Source organism: Eretmochelys imbricata, chromosome 6, assembly GCF_965152235.1.
Source record: "Eretmochelys imbricata isolate rEreImb1 chromosome 6, rEreImb1.hap1, whole genome shotgun sequence".
Lineage (NCBI taxonomy): Eukaryota > Metazoa > Chordata > Testudines > Cheloniidae > Eretmochelys > Eretmochelys imbricata.
Genome location: NC_135577.1, coordinates 99,882,026 through 99,900,356, shown reverse-complemented (window position 1 = coordinate 99,900,356; position 18,331 = coordinate 99,882,026). Strand labels below are relative to the sequence as shown.

Here is an 18,331-nt window from a genome sequence, read left to right as displayed (position 1 = left end):
CTCAGAAGCTTTTTATTTTTAAGATATTCTGTGCTGATTACTGAACCAAGAGTGTTTTCATTAGGAAGTTTTCTTTATCATCCAACAAAGATTTGCACATTCTCAGTATAGCTTTGTAGCTTCCTTGTGTATTTTTTTTTTTTTTCAGTTTTGGAAATAAAATTACCTGATGGATTTTTTTTTTTAACAGGGTCACATGGAAGGCGAAGTTTGGGGTTTAGCCACCCATCCTCATTTACCTATTTGTGCCACTGTAAGTGATGACAAAACCTTAAGAATATGGGATCTATCTCCTAGCCATTGTATGTTAGCTGTTCGCAAATTGAAAAAGGGTAAGATGCTAGTATGAAAAGAAATTGTATCTGAATTAAGTTAACACATATTAGCATTCTAAATTTTGCAAAGTCAAAATATTAAAATATAAAGTTTTCACTAGTTCAAACAATTTCTGTGATAAGACATTACTGACTCAACAGATAAAAGCTTCAAGAAATATTTAAATCTAATAGTGTTTCATAAAATTGTTAACAATTAAAAGCCAGATAATTTAAAATAAAGGATGAAGCCCCAGCATTAAACCCACCATTTTTTATCAAGTACTGGTGGCATTTTAAAGAATGGTTGATTTTATGTGTCGTATATATACTATAAAATTTTAGCTCATGGGTATTTTTAGATAAAATCACAGCATTGATGTTGAACGTCCTTTTTTGTTGTTGTTTAACATGATCATGACGTTATATAATTTTGTGAGGTTTTTTTGTTTTGTGATTGAAACTGGGGAGATGATCTGCCAGGAAGTGAATGAAAGCTGACAAAAAATATCATAGTAGCTCTCTGAACGGTGGTGGTTGTTATTATTATTTTATTTTATTTTATTTTATTTTATTATTAAGAAGAAAATTCCTAATTAATTAAATTGTAGAAGTACTCAAAGGCCCTAATCTGGAGAGGGGCTCCAATGTCCTAGGCACTGTGGAAGACATAATATTTTCCCAGAAGAGTTTATAATCTAATTTAACACAAGATGCAACAAGTGGGGGTAATAAACAATAGGAGGGAAGTACAGGGAGAATATGGTTAACTTTAAGGAGGATAGGTATAGTAGCTTTACAGACTAGTTCAGGGAGGTTGTTGCATGTGATGGTGTGGAAGAAAGAATGAAGATGCTTGTGGCAAAACCAGACAAGCAGGTGGAGCAAGGAAGGGGAGGATGATATAAGAACAGACAAGTAGGGACAGGCAGAGCGGTAGGATTTTAAAGGTGGGAGCAAGAAGTTGGAATTTGATACAGCAGAAAAGAGAGACCTAGTAGAGGGATTTAAAGAGGGGAGTGATGTGGGAAGAATAGGTAAGACTGATAGTCTTAGCAACTACTTATTGAATAGATGGTGTGTGGGTTTCAACGAGGCCAGTGAGGAAGAAGTTGTAATAGTCAAAACAGGTAGGGATGAGGGCCTAGTTAAGTTTTGTGTGTGTGAACAGAGAAAAAAGCCTTGATTATAGGTGGAAATGGAAGTGAATCCTATAGTTAAGGTTGCCATTATAAGAGTTTGTTTTCAATTGAATATAACTTTCCCAAAGTTTAACTGTTTAGGCTGAAATTTTCCATGCCAGGTGTATGCCTCAGGCTGAATTTGTTTTTTAAAGATTCAGTAAAAATGATGCTTTTGTTTCCTAGAACAAGGTAGAGAAATACATTGTTTTACTCATGTTTAAAAAACTCATAGTATTTCCTTGAGAAGCTGCAGCACCTCCTTGCTTTAGAATAGGCACATGAAATTTAGCAGGAGTGTTGCCTTTGTGTCAGGATGTGTCCTCCCTGTAAAAATCCATCGAAACGTGGCTGAGTAACAAACCTCTGAAAATTACAGTTTGCACATGCTGAGTAGATATTGGTTAATGTTTAACAACTAAATTCCCTGAAGATTATGCCTGTACTGGGTGCGTTCCATTTCAGGGTTGCAGGAGCTGAGTAGAAGTGCCCTTGCGAGTACGCCTCCCAATCAGTAGGGACCACTGTGGTGCCTGGCATCAGAAGTGAGATCATTCCCCTAGTATGGAGAAGGAGAAGGAATCAGCTGGGAATGCAGAGGGGTGAGGGATGGTGTGGGAGAGGCAGGCTGTGGCCTGTGGAAATGGGAAGAGGGGCAGAGATAGGTTGTGCGAGCAAGAAGTAGGGTGGGAAGGCAGAGGATATGTCTACACTACGAAATTAGGTTGAATTTATAGAAGTCGGTTTTGTAGAAAGCATTTTTATACAGTTGATTGTGTGTCCCCACACAAATGCTCTAAGTGCATGTAGTCGGCGGAGTGTGTCCACAGTACTGAGGCAACCGTCGACTTCCAGAGTGTTGCACTGTGTGTGGCTATCCCACAGTTCCCGCAGTCTCCGCCGCCCATTTGAATTCTGGGTAGAAATCCCAGTGCCTGATGGGGCTAAAACATTGTCGCGGGTGGTTCTGGGTACATATTGTCAGGCTCCCATTCCTTCCCTCCCTCCGTGAAAGCAAGGGCCGACAATCGTTTTGCGCCTTTTTTCTTGAGTTACCTGTGCAGACGCCATACCACGGCAAGCATGGAGCCCGCTCAGATCACTTTGGCAATTAGGAGCACATTAAACACCACATGCATTATCCAGCAGTATATGCAGCACCAGAACCTGGCAAAGCGATACCGGGCAAGTAGGCGACATCAGCGCGGTGACTTGAGTGATGAGGACATGGACACAGACTTCTCTCAAAGCACGGGCCCTGGCAATGTGGGCATCATGGTGCTAATGGGGCAGGTTCATGCGGTGGAACGCCGATTCTGGGCTTGGGAAACAAGCACAGACTGGTGGGACCGCATAGTGTTGCAGGTCTGGGAAACTTTCGCATGCGTAAGGGCACTTCCATGGAACTTTGTGACTTGCTTTCCCCTGCCCTGAGGTGCAAGAATACCAAGATGAGAGCAGCCCTCACAATTGAAACGTGAGTGGCAATAGCCCTATGGAAGTTTGGAATGCCAGACAGCTACCGGTCAGTCGGGAATCAATTTGGAATGGGCAAATCTACTGTGGGGCTGCTGTGATGCAAGTAGCCAACGCAATCAAAGATCTGCTGATATCAAGGGTAGTGACCCTGGGAAATGTGCAGGTCATAGTGGATGGCTTTGCTGCAATGGGATTCCCTAGTTGTAGTGGGGCCATAGACGGAACCCATATCCCTATCTTGGCACCGGAGCACCAAGCCGGCGAGTACATAAACCGCAAGGGGTACTTTTCAATAGTGCTGCAAGCACTGGTGGATCACAAGGGACGTTTCACCAACATCAACGTGGGATGGCCGGGAAAGGTACATGACGCTCGCATCTTCAGGAACTCTGGTCTGTTTCAAAAGTTGCAGGAAGGGACTTTATTCCCAGACCAGAAAATAACCTTTGGGGATGTTGAAATGCCTATAGTTATCCTTGGGGACCCAGACTACCTCTTAATGCCATGGCTCATGAAGCCATACACAGGCAGCCTGGGCAGTAGTCAGGAGCTGTTCAACTACAGGATGAGGAAGTGCAGAATGGTGGTAGAATATGCATTTGGACGTTTAAAAGCACACTGGCGCAGTTTACTGACTCAGTTACACCTCAGCGAAACCAATACTCCCACTGTTATTACTGCTTGCTGTGCGCTCCACAATATCTGTGAGAGTAAGGGGGAGAAGTTTATGGCGGGGTGGGAGGTATAGGCAAATCGCCTGGCTGCTGGTTACGCACAGCCAGACACCAGGGTGGTTAGAAGAGCACAGGAGGGCGCGGTGCGCATCAGAGAAGCTTTGAAAACCAGTTTCATGACTGGACAGGCTACGGTGTGAAAGTTCTCTTTGTTTCTCTTTGATGAAACCCCCCCGTCCCTTGGTTCACTCTACTTCCCTGTAAGCTAACCACCCTCCCCACCTCCCTTCGATCACCACTTGCAGAGGCAATAAAGTCATTGTTGCTTCACATTCATGCATTCTTTATTCATTCATTACACAAATAGGGGGATAACTACCAAGGTAGCCCAGGAGGGGTGGTAGAGGAGAGAAGCACCAGGAGGGGTGGTGGAGGAGGGAAGGACAAGGCCACACAGCACTTTAAAAGTTTAAAACTTTAAAACTTATTGAATGCCAGCCTTCTGTTGCTTGGGCAATCCTCTGGGGTGGAGTGGCTGGGTGGCCGGAGGCCCCCCCACCGAATTCTTGGGCGTCTGGGTGAGGAGGCTATGGCACTTGGGGAGGAGGGTGGTTGGTTACACAGGGGCTGTAGCAGCAGTCTGTGCTCCTGCTGCCTTTCCTGCAGCTCAACCATACGCTGGAGCATATTGGTTTGATCCTCCAGCAGCCTCAGCATTGAATCCTGCCTCCTCTCATCACGCTGCCGCCACCTTTCAGCTTCAGCCCTCTCTTCAGCTTGCCACTTACTCTCTTCAGCCCGCCACCTCTCCTCCTGGTCATTTTGTGCTTTCCTGCACTCTGACATTGTCTGCCTCCACACATTCGTCTGTGCTCTGTCAGTGTGAGAGGACAGCATGAGCTCAGAGAACATTTCATCACGAGTGCGTTTTTTTCGCCTTCTAATCTTCGCTAGCCTCTGGGAAGGAGAAGATCCTGTGATCCTTGAAACACGTGCAGCTGGTGGAGAAAAAAAAAAGGGACAGTGATATTTAAAAAGGCACATTTTATAGAACAATGGATACACTCTTTCACGGTAAACCGTGCTGTTAACATTACATATATAGCACGTGCTTTCGTTACAAGGTCGCATTTTGCCTCCCCCCAGCGCATGGCTAGCGCCTCCCCCCTCCCGTGGCTAACAGTGGGGAACATTTCTGTTCAGCCACAGGCAAACAGCCCAGCAAGACAGGCACCTCTGAGTGTCCCCTTAAGAAAAGCACCCTATTTCAACCAGGTGACCATGAATGATATCACTCTCCTGAGGATAACACAGAGAGATAAAGAACAGATGTTGTTTGAACGCCAGCAAACATACACTGCAATGCTTTGTTCTGCAATGATTCCCGAGTACGTGCTACTGGCCTGGAGTGGTAAAGTGTCTTACCATGGTGGATGGAATAAGGCTGCCCTCCCCAGAAACCTTTTGCAAAGGCTTTGGGAGTATATCCAGGAGAGCCACGAATGCCAGGGCAAATTAATCATTAAACATGCTTGCTTTCAAAGCATGTATAGTATTTTAAAAGGTACACTCATCAGAGGTCCCTTCTCTGCCTGGTGGGTCCGGGAGGCAGCCTTGGGTGGGTTCGGGGGTTACTGGCTCCAGGTCCAGGGTGAGAAACAGTTCCTGGCTGTCGGGAAAAATGGTTTCTCCGCTTGCTTGCTGTGAGCTATCTACAACCTCATCATCATCATCTTCCTCATCCCCAAAACCTGCTTCCGTGTTGCCTCCATCTCCATTGAAGGAGTCAAACAACATGGCTGGGGTAGTGGTGGCTGAACCCCCTAAAATGGCATGCAGCTCATCATAGAAGTGGCATGTCTGGGGCTCGGACCCGGAGCGGCCATTCGCCTCTCTGGTTTTCTGGTAGGCTTGCCTCAGCTCCTTAAGTTTCATGCAGCACTGCTTTGGGTCCCTGTTATGGCCTCTGTCCTTCATGCCCTGGGAGATTTTGACAAATGTTTTGGCATTTCAAAAACTGGAATGGAGTTCTGATAGTACGGATTCCTCTCCCCATACAGCGATCAGATCCCGTACCTCCCGTTCAATCCATGCTGGAGCTCTTTTGCGATTCTGGGACTCCATCATGGTCGCCTCTGCTGATGAGCTCTGCATGGTCACCTGCTGTTTGCCACACTGGCCAAACAGGAAATTGAAGTTCAAAAGTTTGCTGGCCTTTTCCTGTCTACCTGGCCAGTGCATCTGAGTTGAGAGTCCTGTCCAGAGCGGTCACAATGGAGCACTCTGGGATAGCTCCCGGAGGCCAATACTGTCTAATTGTGTCCACAGTACCCCAATGTCGACCCAGCAAGGCCGATTTCAGCGCTAATCCCCTTGTCGGGGGTGGAGTAAGGAAATCGATTTTAAGAGCCCTTTAAGTAGAAAAAAAGGGCTTCGTTGTGTGGACGGGTGCAGGGTTAAATCGATTTAACGCTGCTAAATTCGACCTCAACTCCTAGTGTAGACCAGGGCAGAGTCAGGCTGCAGAGGCGAGGAGGAGGGTCTGTGGGGACAGAGAGTGGCTGTAGGAGGGAGGAGTAGGAACTAGAGAGAGAGAGACATACTGCTGGTGGGGGAATAGGTACAGAGTGGGGACAAGAAGCAGTCTACTGGAAGTTAATACTATAGGATTATACTATAGTTAATACTATAGAACTGCGGGCGGCAGAGACGTGCTGGCCACAGCTTCCGTTGGCCAGGAATGGCGAACTGCAGTCACTGGGAGCTGTGGGGGGCTGTGCCTGCCGATGGTCAACATAAACAAAATGTCTTGTGGCCCGCCAGCGGATTACCCTGATGGGCCGCGTGCCAAAGGTTGCCAACCCCTAGTTTAATGTATATAGTTTTTTGCAAGTTGTGGTAGCGTGTATATCTAGTATATCTAGTTTTTATAATCAAAGGACTTTTCACCCCAGGGGCCGGGCACACTCCAGTCCCCAGGCTTCAAGCTTTGTGCCTCTTGTGGCAAACCTGTGCCAGTGAGTGACCCACACTCGAGTTGTTTAAAGAGTTTTGGGGAAACTCACTTTAAGGACAAGTGCAAAATCTGTCAAGACTTCAGACTCTGCACCAAGAAGGACTGAGACATCAGACTAAAGGCTATCCTCATGGAGCCACCCTCGAACCTGTCTCCTGGCACTAAGCTCTTTCCGGCACCATTCTCCATCCCTGGTACCACGAAGGAAACACAAAAAGCAGCACACCAAGAGAGGATACTCACCGGTACAGAAGAGAGACATGTGGGGAGAGGGAGTGAGACCCATGGCAGGCCGTTCTTTTACCCTTGGACCTGCGTCAGCACTGACAACGTCCACCAAGGGAATTGAGTCTGATGCAGGACCCTCCACTGACACCAGGGAGCCACCGTGGTATCAGTGGACTAACGGTGCCATCGACCCTTGAGGCTTATCGGGCAGGTAGGGAACTTCTCTCTGTTCTGGTCCCTCCAGCCCCACTGGGGAACCTACCAGTTCTGGCATCCGGAAGCAGGAGGGAACAAGGTGCATCAGGCGCCTTCCTGGCACTGAGTCCCCCAACATCATCCAAGGGCAAGGCCTGCCTAATCCCGGCATCCTTCTGCCTGGCACACTACTAGTCCCCAGAGCCTCCACACCATATGTGTGGGTACTGCTCCACCATGGTCGCCGACAGAGGAATCCTCTTTGGATTCTGAAGGGGAGTCTTGTGTACCAAGAAAAGCCTACCATCGGTACCCAGCCTACGCCCCACCAAGCTTCACCGCTGGTCCCTCGGTGGGCGCCTGGCTAGCAGGTCACTGGACGATGCAGTGGCCCTACTGGAACCCCTGGGGTTTCCCCGGTACCAGGGTCTGACTCCCACTGCTCCTACTTGGTGGCCTCTTGGAGACAGGCTACTGCTCCTTCCCACTCAGCCCAAGATCCAGACCCCAGCACTGACCCCAGTACCAAAGCCCAGTGGATATAGTTGAGGCAGAAGGAGAGTAAGGAGTCCCTCCTCCGATGAAAGCCTCCCCCTCATCCTCTCCAGATGAAACTGTTGCAGGTCCCAGCAGACTACTTCAGCAGGACGATTTCAGGACCTTCTGAAGTGGGTCACTTCAAACCTGGGCTTGGAGATCCAGGAGCTCAAAGAGACATCACACACCCTTATTGGATGGAGCTGCTGCAGCCAGGATATCAGAGTAGCCCTGCTCATCAATGAGGCAGTGATGGGACCAGTCAAGGCCCTATGGCAGATTCCTTCTTCTCTGGCCCCCACTTCAAAGAGGGCAGAGAAGAAGTATCTAATATGTGCTAGCAAGTGAGTTCAACTATCTGTACTCGCACCCTCCTCCATGGTCCCTGGTGGTGTTGGAGGTGAACAAAAGGGACAGGCGGGGCCAGTCAAGTGCTACCCCGAAATAAAAGGATGCTACTTCCTACCGTGTTATTCCTTGTGGCAGTCTGCACATCTTCGGGGTCTCCGTGTTCCTCAGTTGGTGCAACTCCCTGTTGCTTAGACCTCCCTTGGGCTTCCACAGGGCATCTGCTTGGGCCTCAGTGCCTCTGACTTCCGCATTCTGGAGCGCCAATGGTTCCTGGGAAGCAGCTGGCAAGGAGCGTCCTTCCTTTCTGGTGGTCAACCCAGACTGAGCTGGGTTGCCCCCTCTTATAGTGGTGTTACACCTGAAGCATGCCCAGTAGGGATGCGGGAGGCGTGGCTTCCTCTGCCCAGAGTGAGGAGTTAACCTTTCCCCATCCAGTGCGAAATGAGTTCACCCCGTCAAAAGGTCCAAGATGATGCCATCCTTTGCAGTTTTGCAGTCAGCACATCCATGAACTCCAAGCCCACCTCCTGGTGTACTGCTTGTGAATCATCTAGCATGGAACAGACATGAGCAAGAACTCGAAGAAGAAAAAATGGTTTCTAACCTTCCAAAACTGTTCTTCGAGAGGTGTTGCTCATGTCCATTCCATGACCCACCTTCTTACCCCTCTGTTGGAGTTACTGGCAGGAAGGAACTGAGAGGGTGCATGGCTGGCGGCGCTCCTTATACCAGCGCATACAAACGCAACTGCAGAGGGCGCTAGAGCAGACCCAACGGATACTACTAAGGGAAGAATCTCTGGCAACAAGTGCACATACACTGGGCATGTAATGGACATGAGCAACACATCTGGAAGAACAATGGTTATGAAAGGTAAGTAACCTTTTTTTCAGTATTTTAGAAGCAAAAAGGAAGAATCCAGATTTGATGCAGAGGAAGTGATGGGAAAGGAAGAGTATTTTAGCTGCTGAATTCTGTACAGACAGAAGTGGTGGGGGCCAGAGAGGAAGAGATCAGGCCAGATGTAGTAGTCCAGGAAAGAGAACTCTGACATGCACCAGTGTTTGAGCAGTGAAATTAGAGGAGGAGCAGCACATTTTAGAAATGTTAGAAGAAAATTCTGTGAAATCTGAAGAGAAGGAAAGAAAGGGCTAAGTATACAGTGTTCAGCATTATGCTGCATAGTCAAACTCCATATTGACAGATGAAAATATACTGTAACTGATGGCATGTGAAGAACCTTGCTGTACGCTTGGTATGAGGAGAGCATATTGTAGCAAACAACTGGCACAAACACCCACAGTCGTGAGCAACATAGAAATATGTAAAATAGTAACAATATTTATCTTTACACTGATCACTAATGTAAAATAAATATTGATAATAGTAAAAAAATTCAGATTGTACAAATAAATGTAATGCAAATGTGAAGTTGTACCTCTGCTTATCCAGTAACAGAATCTGTGTACTTTCATGGAAGTGGGTCTGTATTATCTCTTGGTATTTTTTCTGAAAAAAAATGTGTGGTTTACAGAGGACTGCAGGACTAATCTTTCCTAATTTTTGGACAAATAGGTAAACCAGAAATGGAGAATATTTAGTGAAAGAATAAGTAAATAGCTCCTGTGTGTCTCTTCCAGGGGGCAGATGTTGCTGCTTTTCTCCTGATGGAAAGGCATTGGCTGTAGGTCTCAATGATGGAAGTTTCTTGATGGTGAATGCAGACACTCTGGAGGATCTAGTCTCCTTCCACCACAGGAAGGATGTTATTTCAGAGATTCGATTTTCTCCTGGTGAGTGATCCATTAAGGTGATGATTATCAAATCCAGCTTGATAGAACTTCATATCTGTGGTAAAAATGCATACTGGGATTTTTGGTTTCTTCACTGAGAACACACTTGTGTTTTTCCATAAATGTATCAAATCAATTGTTAGAATGTGTTAAAGGAGGGTCACTTTTCAGATATAAAACCTTCATAGTGTTGCTTTCTTTATGCACACTATGGAAATTTGAAAGAAACAAATGCACATAAATCTTATTCTTCATCTCTTGTGGATCTCCTTCAAAAGAACGGGAAAATGAAGATTTGTTCTCCTGTTTTATATCTATCATTGTTTAGTAAATGGAATTAATATTATCATTTGATGTTGCTTGGATGCATTATCACACTTTGGAGGTTAAAGGCAGGATTATCAGAAGAGCTCAGCTCATATTTAGGTACATAAATTTAAAGACTAGATTTTCAAGTGATTAGCTCCCATTGCAAATAACGAGAGCTGCTAAGTGTTGTGAGCGCTGGAAAATCTGGCCACTTGGATTAGGTAGAGGTCCCTGCAGGGCAGTCTCTGTGCGATATTTTACACTATGTATCTTCATGAAACTTTACTCATAGCTAAAGAGAGCAATTTATTTGAAGTATTATTAATGTTTTAGGGTCAGATTTTTAAAAGTGCTCAGCACTGCTGATTGGGGGCAGCTTTTTGGAAGAGCTCGGCTCCCATTTAGGAACCCAAATGTATAGCCCAAGGCATTAACACCACCTCAGTGGAAGAAGTCTTGTTACCTATAGGCAAAGTTTGATGCAGATACATGGTGCAAAATATCACACAAATACTGCCCTGCTGTTACCTCAACCTTTATATTACACATGCCATCCTCTGTGAAGGAAAGAATGGTTGGATTTTCAAGTTTTCACTTCTGATTGTTCCTTAAAGGGGTTGTCTGTGTCAGACTATGAGTATGTTTAGCCTTACAACCAGGTGTAAGCTAAAAATGAGGAGGTTAGTTAAACAGAAATTAAAGGGTACAGTGCAAAAAGTGAAATCTCTGCAAGCTGTGTGGAAACTTTTTAAAGATACAATATTAGAGGCTCAACTTAAATGTATACCCCAAATTAAAAAACATAGTAAGAGAACCAAAAAAGAGCCACCATGGCTAAACAACAAAGTAAAAGAAGCAGTGAGAGGCAAAAAGGCATCCTTTAAAAAGTAGAAGTTAAATCCTAGTGAGGAAAATAGAAAGGAGCATAAACACTGGCAAATGAAGTGTAAAAATACGATTAGTAAGACCGAAAAAGAATTTGAGGAACAGTTAGCCAAAGACTCAAAAAGTAATAGCAAAATTTTTTTAAGTACATCAGAAGCAGGAAGCCTGCTAAACAACCAGTGGACCACTGGACAATCAAGGTGCTAAAGGAGCACTCAAGGACGATAAGGGCATTGTGGAGAAAATAAATTAATTCTTTGCATCGATCTTCACGGCTGAGGATGTGAGGGAGATTCCCAAACCTGAGCCATTCTTTTTAGGTGACAGATCTGAGGAACTGTCACAGATTGAGGTATCATTAGAGGAGGTTTTGGAACAAACTGATAAATTAAACAGCAATAAAGTCACCAGGACCAGATGTTATTCACCCAAGAGTTCTGAAGGAACTCAAATGTGAAATTGCAGAACTACTAACTGCAGTCTGTAACCTATCATTTAAATCATCTTCTGTACCAGATGACTGGAGGATAGCTAATGTGATGCCAATTTTTTAAAAGGGCTCCAGAGGTGATCCCAGCAATTACAGCCCAGCAAGCCTGACTTCAGTACCTGGCAAACTGGTTGAAACTATAGTAAAGAACAAAATTGTCAGACACATAGATGAATATATTTTGATGGGGAAGAGTCAACATGGTTTTTGTAAAGGGAAATCATGCCTCACCAATCTACTAGAATTCTTTGAGGGGGTCAACAAGCATGTGGACCAAGGGGATCCAGTGGATATAGTGTACTTAGATTTTCAGAAAGCCTTTGACGAGGTCCCTCACCAAAGGCTCTTATGCAAAGTAAGCTGCCACGGGATAAGAGGGAAGTTGCTCTAATGGATTGGTAACTGGTTAAAAGATAGGAAACAAAGGGTAGGTATAAATGGTCAGTTTTTAGAATGGAAAGAGGTAAATAGTGGTGTCCCCCAAGGGTCTGTTCTGGGACCAGTCCTATTCAACTTATTCATAAATGATCTGGAAAAAGGGGTGAACAGTGAAGTGGCAAAATTGGCAGATGATACAAAATTACTAAAAAAGAAAAGGAGTACTTGTGGCACCTTAGAGACTAACCAATTTATTTGAGCATAAGCTGTAGCTCACGAAAGCTTATGCTCAAATAAATTGGTTAGTCTCTAAGGTGCCACAAGTACTCCTTTTCTTTTTGTGAATACAGACTAACACGGCTGTTACTCTGAAACCTAAAATTACTAAAGATAGTTAAGACCCAGGCAGATTGCGAAGAGCTATAAAAGAATCTCTCAAAACTGAGTGACTGGGCAACAAAATGGCAGATGAAAATTAATGTTGATAAATGCAAAGTAATGCACATTGGAAAGCATAATCCCAACTATACATATAAAATGATGGGGTCTAAATTAGCTGTTACCACTCAAGAAAGAGATCTTGGAGTCATTGTGGATAGTTCTCTGAAAACATCCACTCAATGTGCAGCAGCAGTCACAAAAGTGAACAGAATGCTGGGAATAATTAAGAAAGGGATAGATAATAGGACAGAAAATATCATGTTGCATCTATATAAATCCATGGTACGCCCACATCTTGAATACTGCGTGCAGATGTGGTTGCCCCATCTCAAAAAAGATATATTGGAATTGGAAAAGGTTCAGTAAAGGGCAACAAAAATGATTAGGGGTATGGAACGGCTTCCGTGTGAGGAGAGATTAATAAAATTGGGACTTTTCAGCTTGGAAAAGAGACGGCTAAGGGGAGATATGATTGAGGTCTATAAAATCATGATTGGTGTAGAGTTTACTACTTCTCATAACACAAGAACTAGAGGTCACCAAATGAAAATAATGGGCAGCATGTTTAGAATCATAGAATATCAGGGTTGGAAGGGACCCCTGAAGGTCATTCAGTCCAACCCCCTGCTCGAAGCAGGACCAATTCCCAGTTAAATCATCCCAGCCAGGGCTTTGTCAAGCCTGACCTTAAAAACCTCTAAGGAAGGAGATTCTACCACCTCCCTAGGTAACGCATTCCAGTGTTTCACCACCCTCTTAGTGAAAAAGTTTTTCCTAATATCCAATCTAAACCTCCCCCACTGCAACTTGAGACCATTACTCCTCGTTCTGTCATCTGCTACCATTGAGAACAGTCTAGAGCCATCCTCTTTGGAACCCCCTTTCAGGTAGTTGAAAGCAGCTATGAAATCCCCCCTCATTCTTCTCTTCTGCAGGCTAAACAATCCCAGCTCCCTCAGCCTCTCCTCATAAGTCATGTGTTCTAGACCCCTAATCATTTTTGTTGCCCTTCGCTGGACTCTCTCCAATTTATCCACATCCTTCTTGTAGTGTGGGGCCCAAAACTGGACACAGTACTCCAGATGAGGCCTCACCAATGTCGAATAGAGGGGAACGATCACGTCCCTCGATCTGCTCGCTATGCCCCTACTTATACATCCCAAAATGCCATTGGCCTTCTTGGCAACAAGGGCACACTGCTGACTCATATCCAGCTTCTCGTCCACTGTCAGCCCTAGGTCCTTTTCCGCAGAACTGCTGCCTAGCCATTCGGTCCCTAGTCTGTAGCGGTGCATTGGATTCTTCCATCCTAAGTGCAGGACCCTGCACTTATCCTTATTGAACCTCATCAGATTTCTTTTGGCCCAATCCTCCAATTTGTCTAGGTCCTTCTGTATCCTATCCCTCCCCTCCAGCGTATCTACCACTCCTCCCAGTTTAGTATCGTCCGCAAATTTGCTGAGAGTGCAATCCACACCATCCTCCAGATCATTTATGAAGATATTGAACAAAACCGGCCCCAGGACCGACCCTTGGGGCACTCCACTTGATACCGGCTGCCAACTAGACATGGAGCCATCGATCACTACCCGTTGAGCCCGACAATCTAGCCAGCTTTCTACCCACCTTATAGTGCATTCATCCAGCCCATACTTCCTTAACTTGCTGACAAGAATACTGTGGGAGACTGTGTCAAAAGCTTTGCTAAAGTCAAGAAACAATACATCCACTGCTTTCCCTTCATCCACAGAACCAGTAATCTCATCATAAAATGCGATTAGATTAGTCAGGCATGACCTTCCCTTGGTGAATCCATGCTGGCTGTTCCTGATCACTTTCCTCTCATGCAAGTGCTTCAGGATTGATTCTTTGAGGACCTGCTCCATGATTTTTCCAGGGACTGAGGTGAGGCTGACTGGCCTGTAGTTCCCAGGATCCTCCTTCTTCCCTTTTTTAAAGGTTGGCACTACATTAGCCTTTTTCCAGTCATCCGGGACTTCCCTGGTTCGCCACGAGTTTTCAAAGATAATGGCCAATGGCTCTGCAATCACAGCCGCCAATTCCTTCAGCACTCTCGGATGCAACTCGTCCGGCCCCATGGACTTGTGCACGTCCAGCTTTTCTAAATAGTCCCTAACCACCTCTATCTCCACAGAGGGCTGGCCATCTCTTCCCCATTTTGTGATGCCCAGCGCAGCAGTCTGGGTGCTGACCTTGTTAGTGAAAACAGAGGCAAAAAAAGCATTGAGTACATTAGCTTTTTCCACATCCTCTGTCACTAGGTTGCCTCCCTCATTCAGTAAGGGGCCCACACTTTCCTTGGCTTTCTTCTTGTTGCCAACATACCTGAAAAAACCTTTCTTTTTACTCTTGACATCTCTCGCTAGCTGCAGCTCCAGGTGCGATTTGTTTAAAACAAATAAAAGGAAAGGAGTACTTGTGGCACCTTAGAGACTAACCAATTTATTTGAGCATGAGCTTTCGTGAGCTACAGCTCACTTCGAGCTGTAGCTCACGAAAGCTCATGCTCAAATAAATTGGTTAGTCTCTAAGGTGCCACAAGTACTCCTTTTCTTTTTGCGAATACAGACTAACACGGCTGTTACTCTGAAATAAAAGGAAGTATTTCTTCACACAACGCACAGTCAACCTGTGGAACTCCTTGCCAGAGAATGTTGTGAAGGCCAAGACCATAACAGGGTTCAAAAAAGAAGTAGATAAATTCATGGAGGATAGGTCCATCGATGGCTATTAGCCTGGATGGGCAGGAATGGTGTCCCTAGCCTCTGTTTTCCCCAGCTGGGAATGAGCGACAGGGGATGGATCACTTGATGATTACCTGTTCTGTTCATTCCCTCTAGGGCACCTGGCACTGGCCAATGTCGGAAGACGGGATACTGGGCTAGATAGACCTTTGGTCTGACCCTGTAGGGCCATTCTTATGTTCAAATGTATAGTGCAAACACTGCACACCCATCTAGGAGGGGTATAACTAGCAGTGTAGACCAGTAGCTCTCAACCTTTCCAGACTACTGTACCCCTTTCAGAAGTCTGAATTGTCTTGCATACCCCAAGTTTCACCTTACTTAAAAACTACTTGCTTACAAAATCAGACATAAAAATACAAAAGTGTCACCGCAAAGTGTTAGTATATAGGCCTGTCTCTTAGCCTGGGATAGAATTTTGAGTTGATTTTTTTATACTTTTATATCCTTACTAATATGTGTGAACAAAGAACAAAGACACTGTGTTTACTTCTGCCTAACCAGATGGGGTTTATAGCACAATGAGAAGAGAATTAAAGTGTTGCTGGGTATGGCGGGAGTTTAATATATGAGCATACACTTGAAGACTGCCTTGACTCCTATATCAAGGCAAGGCCAAGCAACCAGCCAGGAGGGGCAAGATGGGATTGGGGGGAAGAATAAGAAATACTAAAAGCCAGAGAAAAGGTGACCCTGGCTGAAACATAACCTCACTGCTTACCCCCTCCCATGGGGTACAAAAGAGGTGGTACCAAAGCACTCAGTCTCACGACCCTCCAAAATGGAACATTACCATAAATTGTAAGGGGTGGAACCAAGGGCATGCACTACAGGTATAATTATGCCCCCTAAGAAAGGGGCGGGGGAAAAGGAAAGCTCGGCGGTGTACAGAGCTATGGATATGCTTGCTTGATTAACCCCAATAAACATAGCTTTGCCTGCACTTTGGACTATGGTCTTCTGCTTTCTGTCTGCTTGACAAGAACTAGGCAAGGAGCGAGGAAAGCCCTAACGCACTGTTACTGAAAAATTGCTTATGTTCTCATTTTTACCATATAATTATAAAATAAATCAATTGGAATATAAATATTGCACATACATTTCAGGGTATAGTACATAGAACAGTATAAACAAGCCATTGTCTGTATAAAATTTTAATTTGTAGTGACATTGCTAGTGCTTTTTATATAGCCTGTTGTAAAATTAGGCAATATCCAAATGAATTGATGTAACCCCTGGAAGATCTCTGTGAACCCCTAGTTGAGAACCACTGGTGTAGATGGTGAATCACTAATTCGGTGAGTAAAGTAGAGTGCATGCCTGAACCCCAGGATATATATACCCTACACATGTGCTCTACATGCCCAAGCAGTGGCTCCCTGGGACCCTGTCTACACTGCTCTTTTTAGCAGTGCAGTGTCTTGCTGCCTCCTCCTTGCCAGAACCTTTCTTCACCACATTGAAAGGCTCCAGCAGTGAGGAGCATCTGGAGCCTTTCACTGCCACATGTAGTTATGCACTGCAGTGAGTGTGGATGCAGCCTGCCTTTTCCTGCCACATGTAGCTACACATACCCTACATGCCACCACAAGTGTAGACAAGGTCTATGACATTTTTGGTTATTTTGTGATGTAGATGCTAATCTGTCAGGGGTTGGTTGTGGATCACCACATCTATTTCAGAAAGAGCTGGAAATTTAATTTAACTGAGATCCAAAAAGTGAAAGGGTAATAGCTTATCTACTAATGTTTAAAACACTGAAATAATTTAAAAATGTCTTATGTTCTAATATTATTTTAGGTGCTGGAAAATACTTAGCGGTGGCATCATGTGACAGCTTTGTAGACATCTACAATGTAATGAGCAGTAAGCGAGTGGGAATCTGCAAGGGTGCCTCCAGTTACATAACACACATGGACTGGGACATCAGAGGTAAGTAATAATCTGTGACTCTAAATGACAACTGCAAGATTAGATTATAGGTAAAATTTCTAAAAGAGCCTAAATCCTATTTTCAAAAGTGATTTAAGCATGTAGGAGCCTAAATTTCATTGGAAGTCAAAGGGTTATACTCTATGTTAACCTAAACATGCAGATCATGCTTCTTTTTATCTGGTACACCTAGAATGTGAATTTACGATGCCAATGGCAGATGCGTCCCTCACTTAAGGATGCTGATGTTATATGGGTAAAAATACCGAGCTACATATCTGTTACCCCAATTTAGACACCTATAAAGAGTGCAATTTGATGAAGTAAGATAAAAGTTCTATCCAGATTCTTATGTCTTACATGTAATGTATTGTTTGATTTCTACCTTCTGAGCAATGTACTGTTGCATCTTTTTTCCAAGAAAACAGATCCTTGCTTTGTCTTACACATGGAAGAATGACTTTTTTTCCTCAGGTAGTACTGAATACTAAACACATGATTAATTTAAAAATGAATTAAGTGGAAACAAATAATTTGTGAGAAATGTTTAACAGAAAATTTCCAAATGGACATTTGTTCAGTGTAGTTGAATCTTCTAATTGGTGTTAACATACTGGCATGTAATTTATATATTTTACAGGGAAGCTTTTACAAGTCAACACTGGTGCTAAAGAGCAGCTGTTCTTTGAAGCTCCTCGTGGGAAAAGACAGACAATTCCCAATTTGGAGGTAGGGAAGTAACTCAGTTGCAAACCAAAGAACTACAGTATAAATTGCATCAATAGAGAATGAGGCTTAATACTACAATTCTTACCTGTCCTCTAGGAGAAAGCATCTGTTAGTTATTTACTGTTCTTTGCTGTACTTTAATTATACAGAATATTTTTGTAAACTTTTCATATAAATAATATCATTACCACAATGCACACTTACATAAGGGATGTCTTCTCCTCCTCCTCATATAAATTACACATGTATCTAACTTTGGAAAACAGTAAGTATATAAAATAATATATTTTGAAATAAAAAGCTTTTGTTTTGTTTGAGATCACATTGATGAAAAATTTTGTTTTGTAGGTTGAAAAAATTGGCTGGGCATCATGGACAAGTGTTCTGGGCTCTTGCTGTGAAGGAATCTGGCCAATAATTGGGGAAGTCACAGATGTAACTGCTTCCTGCCTCACCAGTGATAGTAAAGTCTTGGCCACAGGAGATGATTTTGGGTTTGTGAAACTTTTTCGATTCCCTGCTAAAGTAAGTAAGTTTCTAACTGTGGTATTAGAAATTTGGTTAATAAAATTGCTTATGCCAACACTTACAAAAATTATCACTACATATAAGCATAATACTGCTCTTAAGTTTT

At 44.1% G+C, this 18,331-nt stretch overlaps 1 protein-coding gene across 3 annotated transcripts in view; it reads left to right on the top strand.

Annotated features, from left to right (window-relative positions):
• Positions 1-18,331, top strand: part of EML5 (EMAP like 5) — a 284,671-nt gene that overhangs the window by 189,676 nt on the left and 76,664 nt on the right. For all 3 annotated transcript variants that reach the window (XM_077819239.1, XM_077819240.1, XM_077819241.1), the window contains exons 21-25: positions 191-332; positions 9,616-9,768; positions 16,837-16,968; positions 17,609-17,697; positions 18,046-18,222. In XM_077819239.1, the coding sequence (XP_077675365.1) occupies positions 191-332; positions 9,616-9,768; positions 16,837-16,968; positions 17,609-17,697; positions 18,046-18,222 (693 nt within the window). The remainder of the gene's footprint in view (positions 1-190; positions 333-9,615; positions 9,769-16,836; positions 16,969-17,608; positions 17,698-18,045; positions 18,223-18,331) is intronic.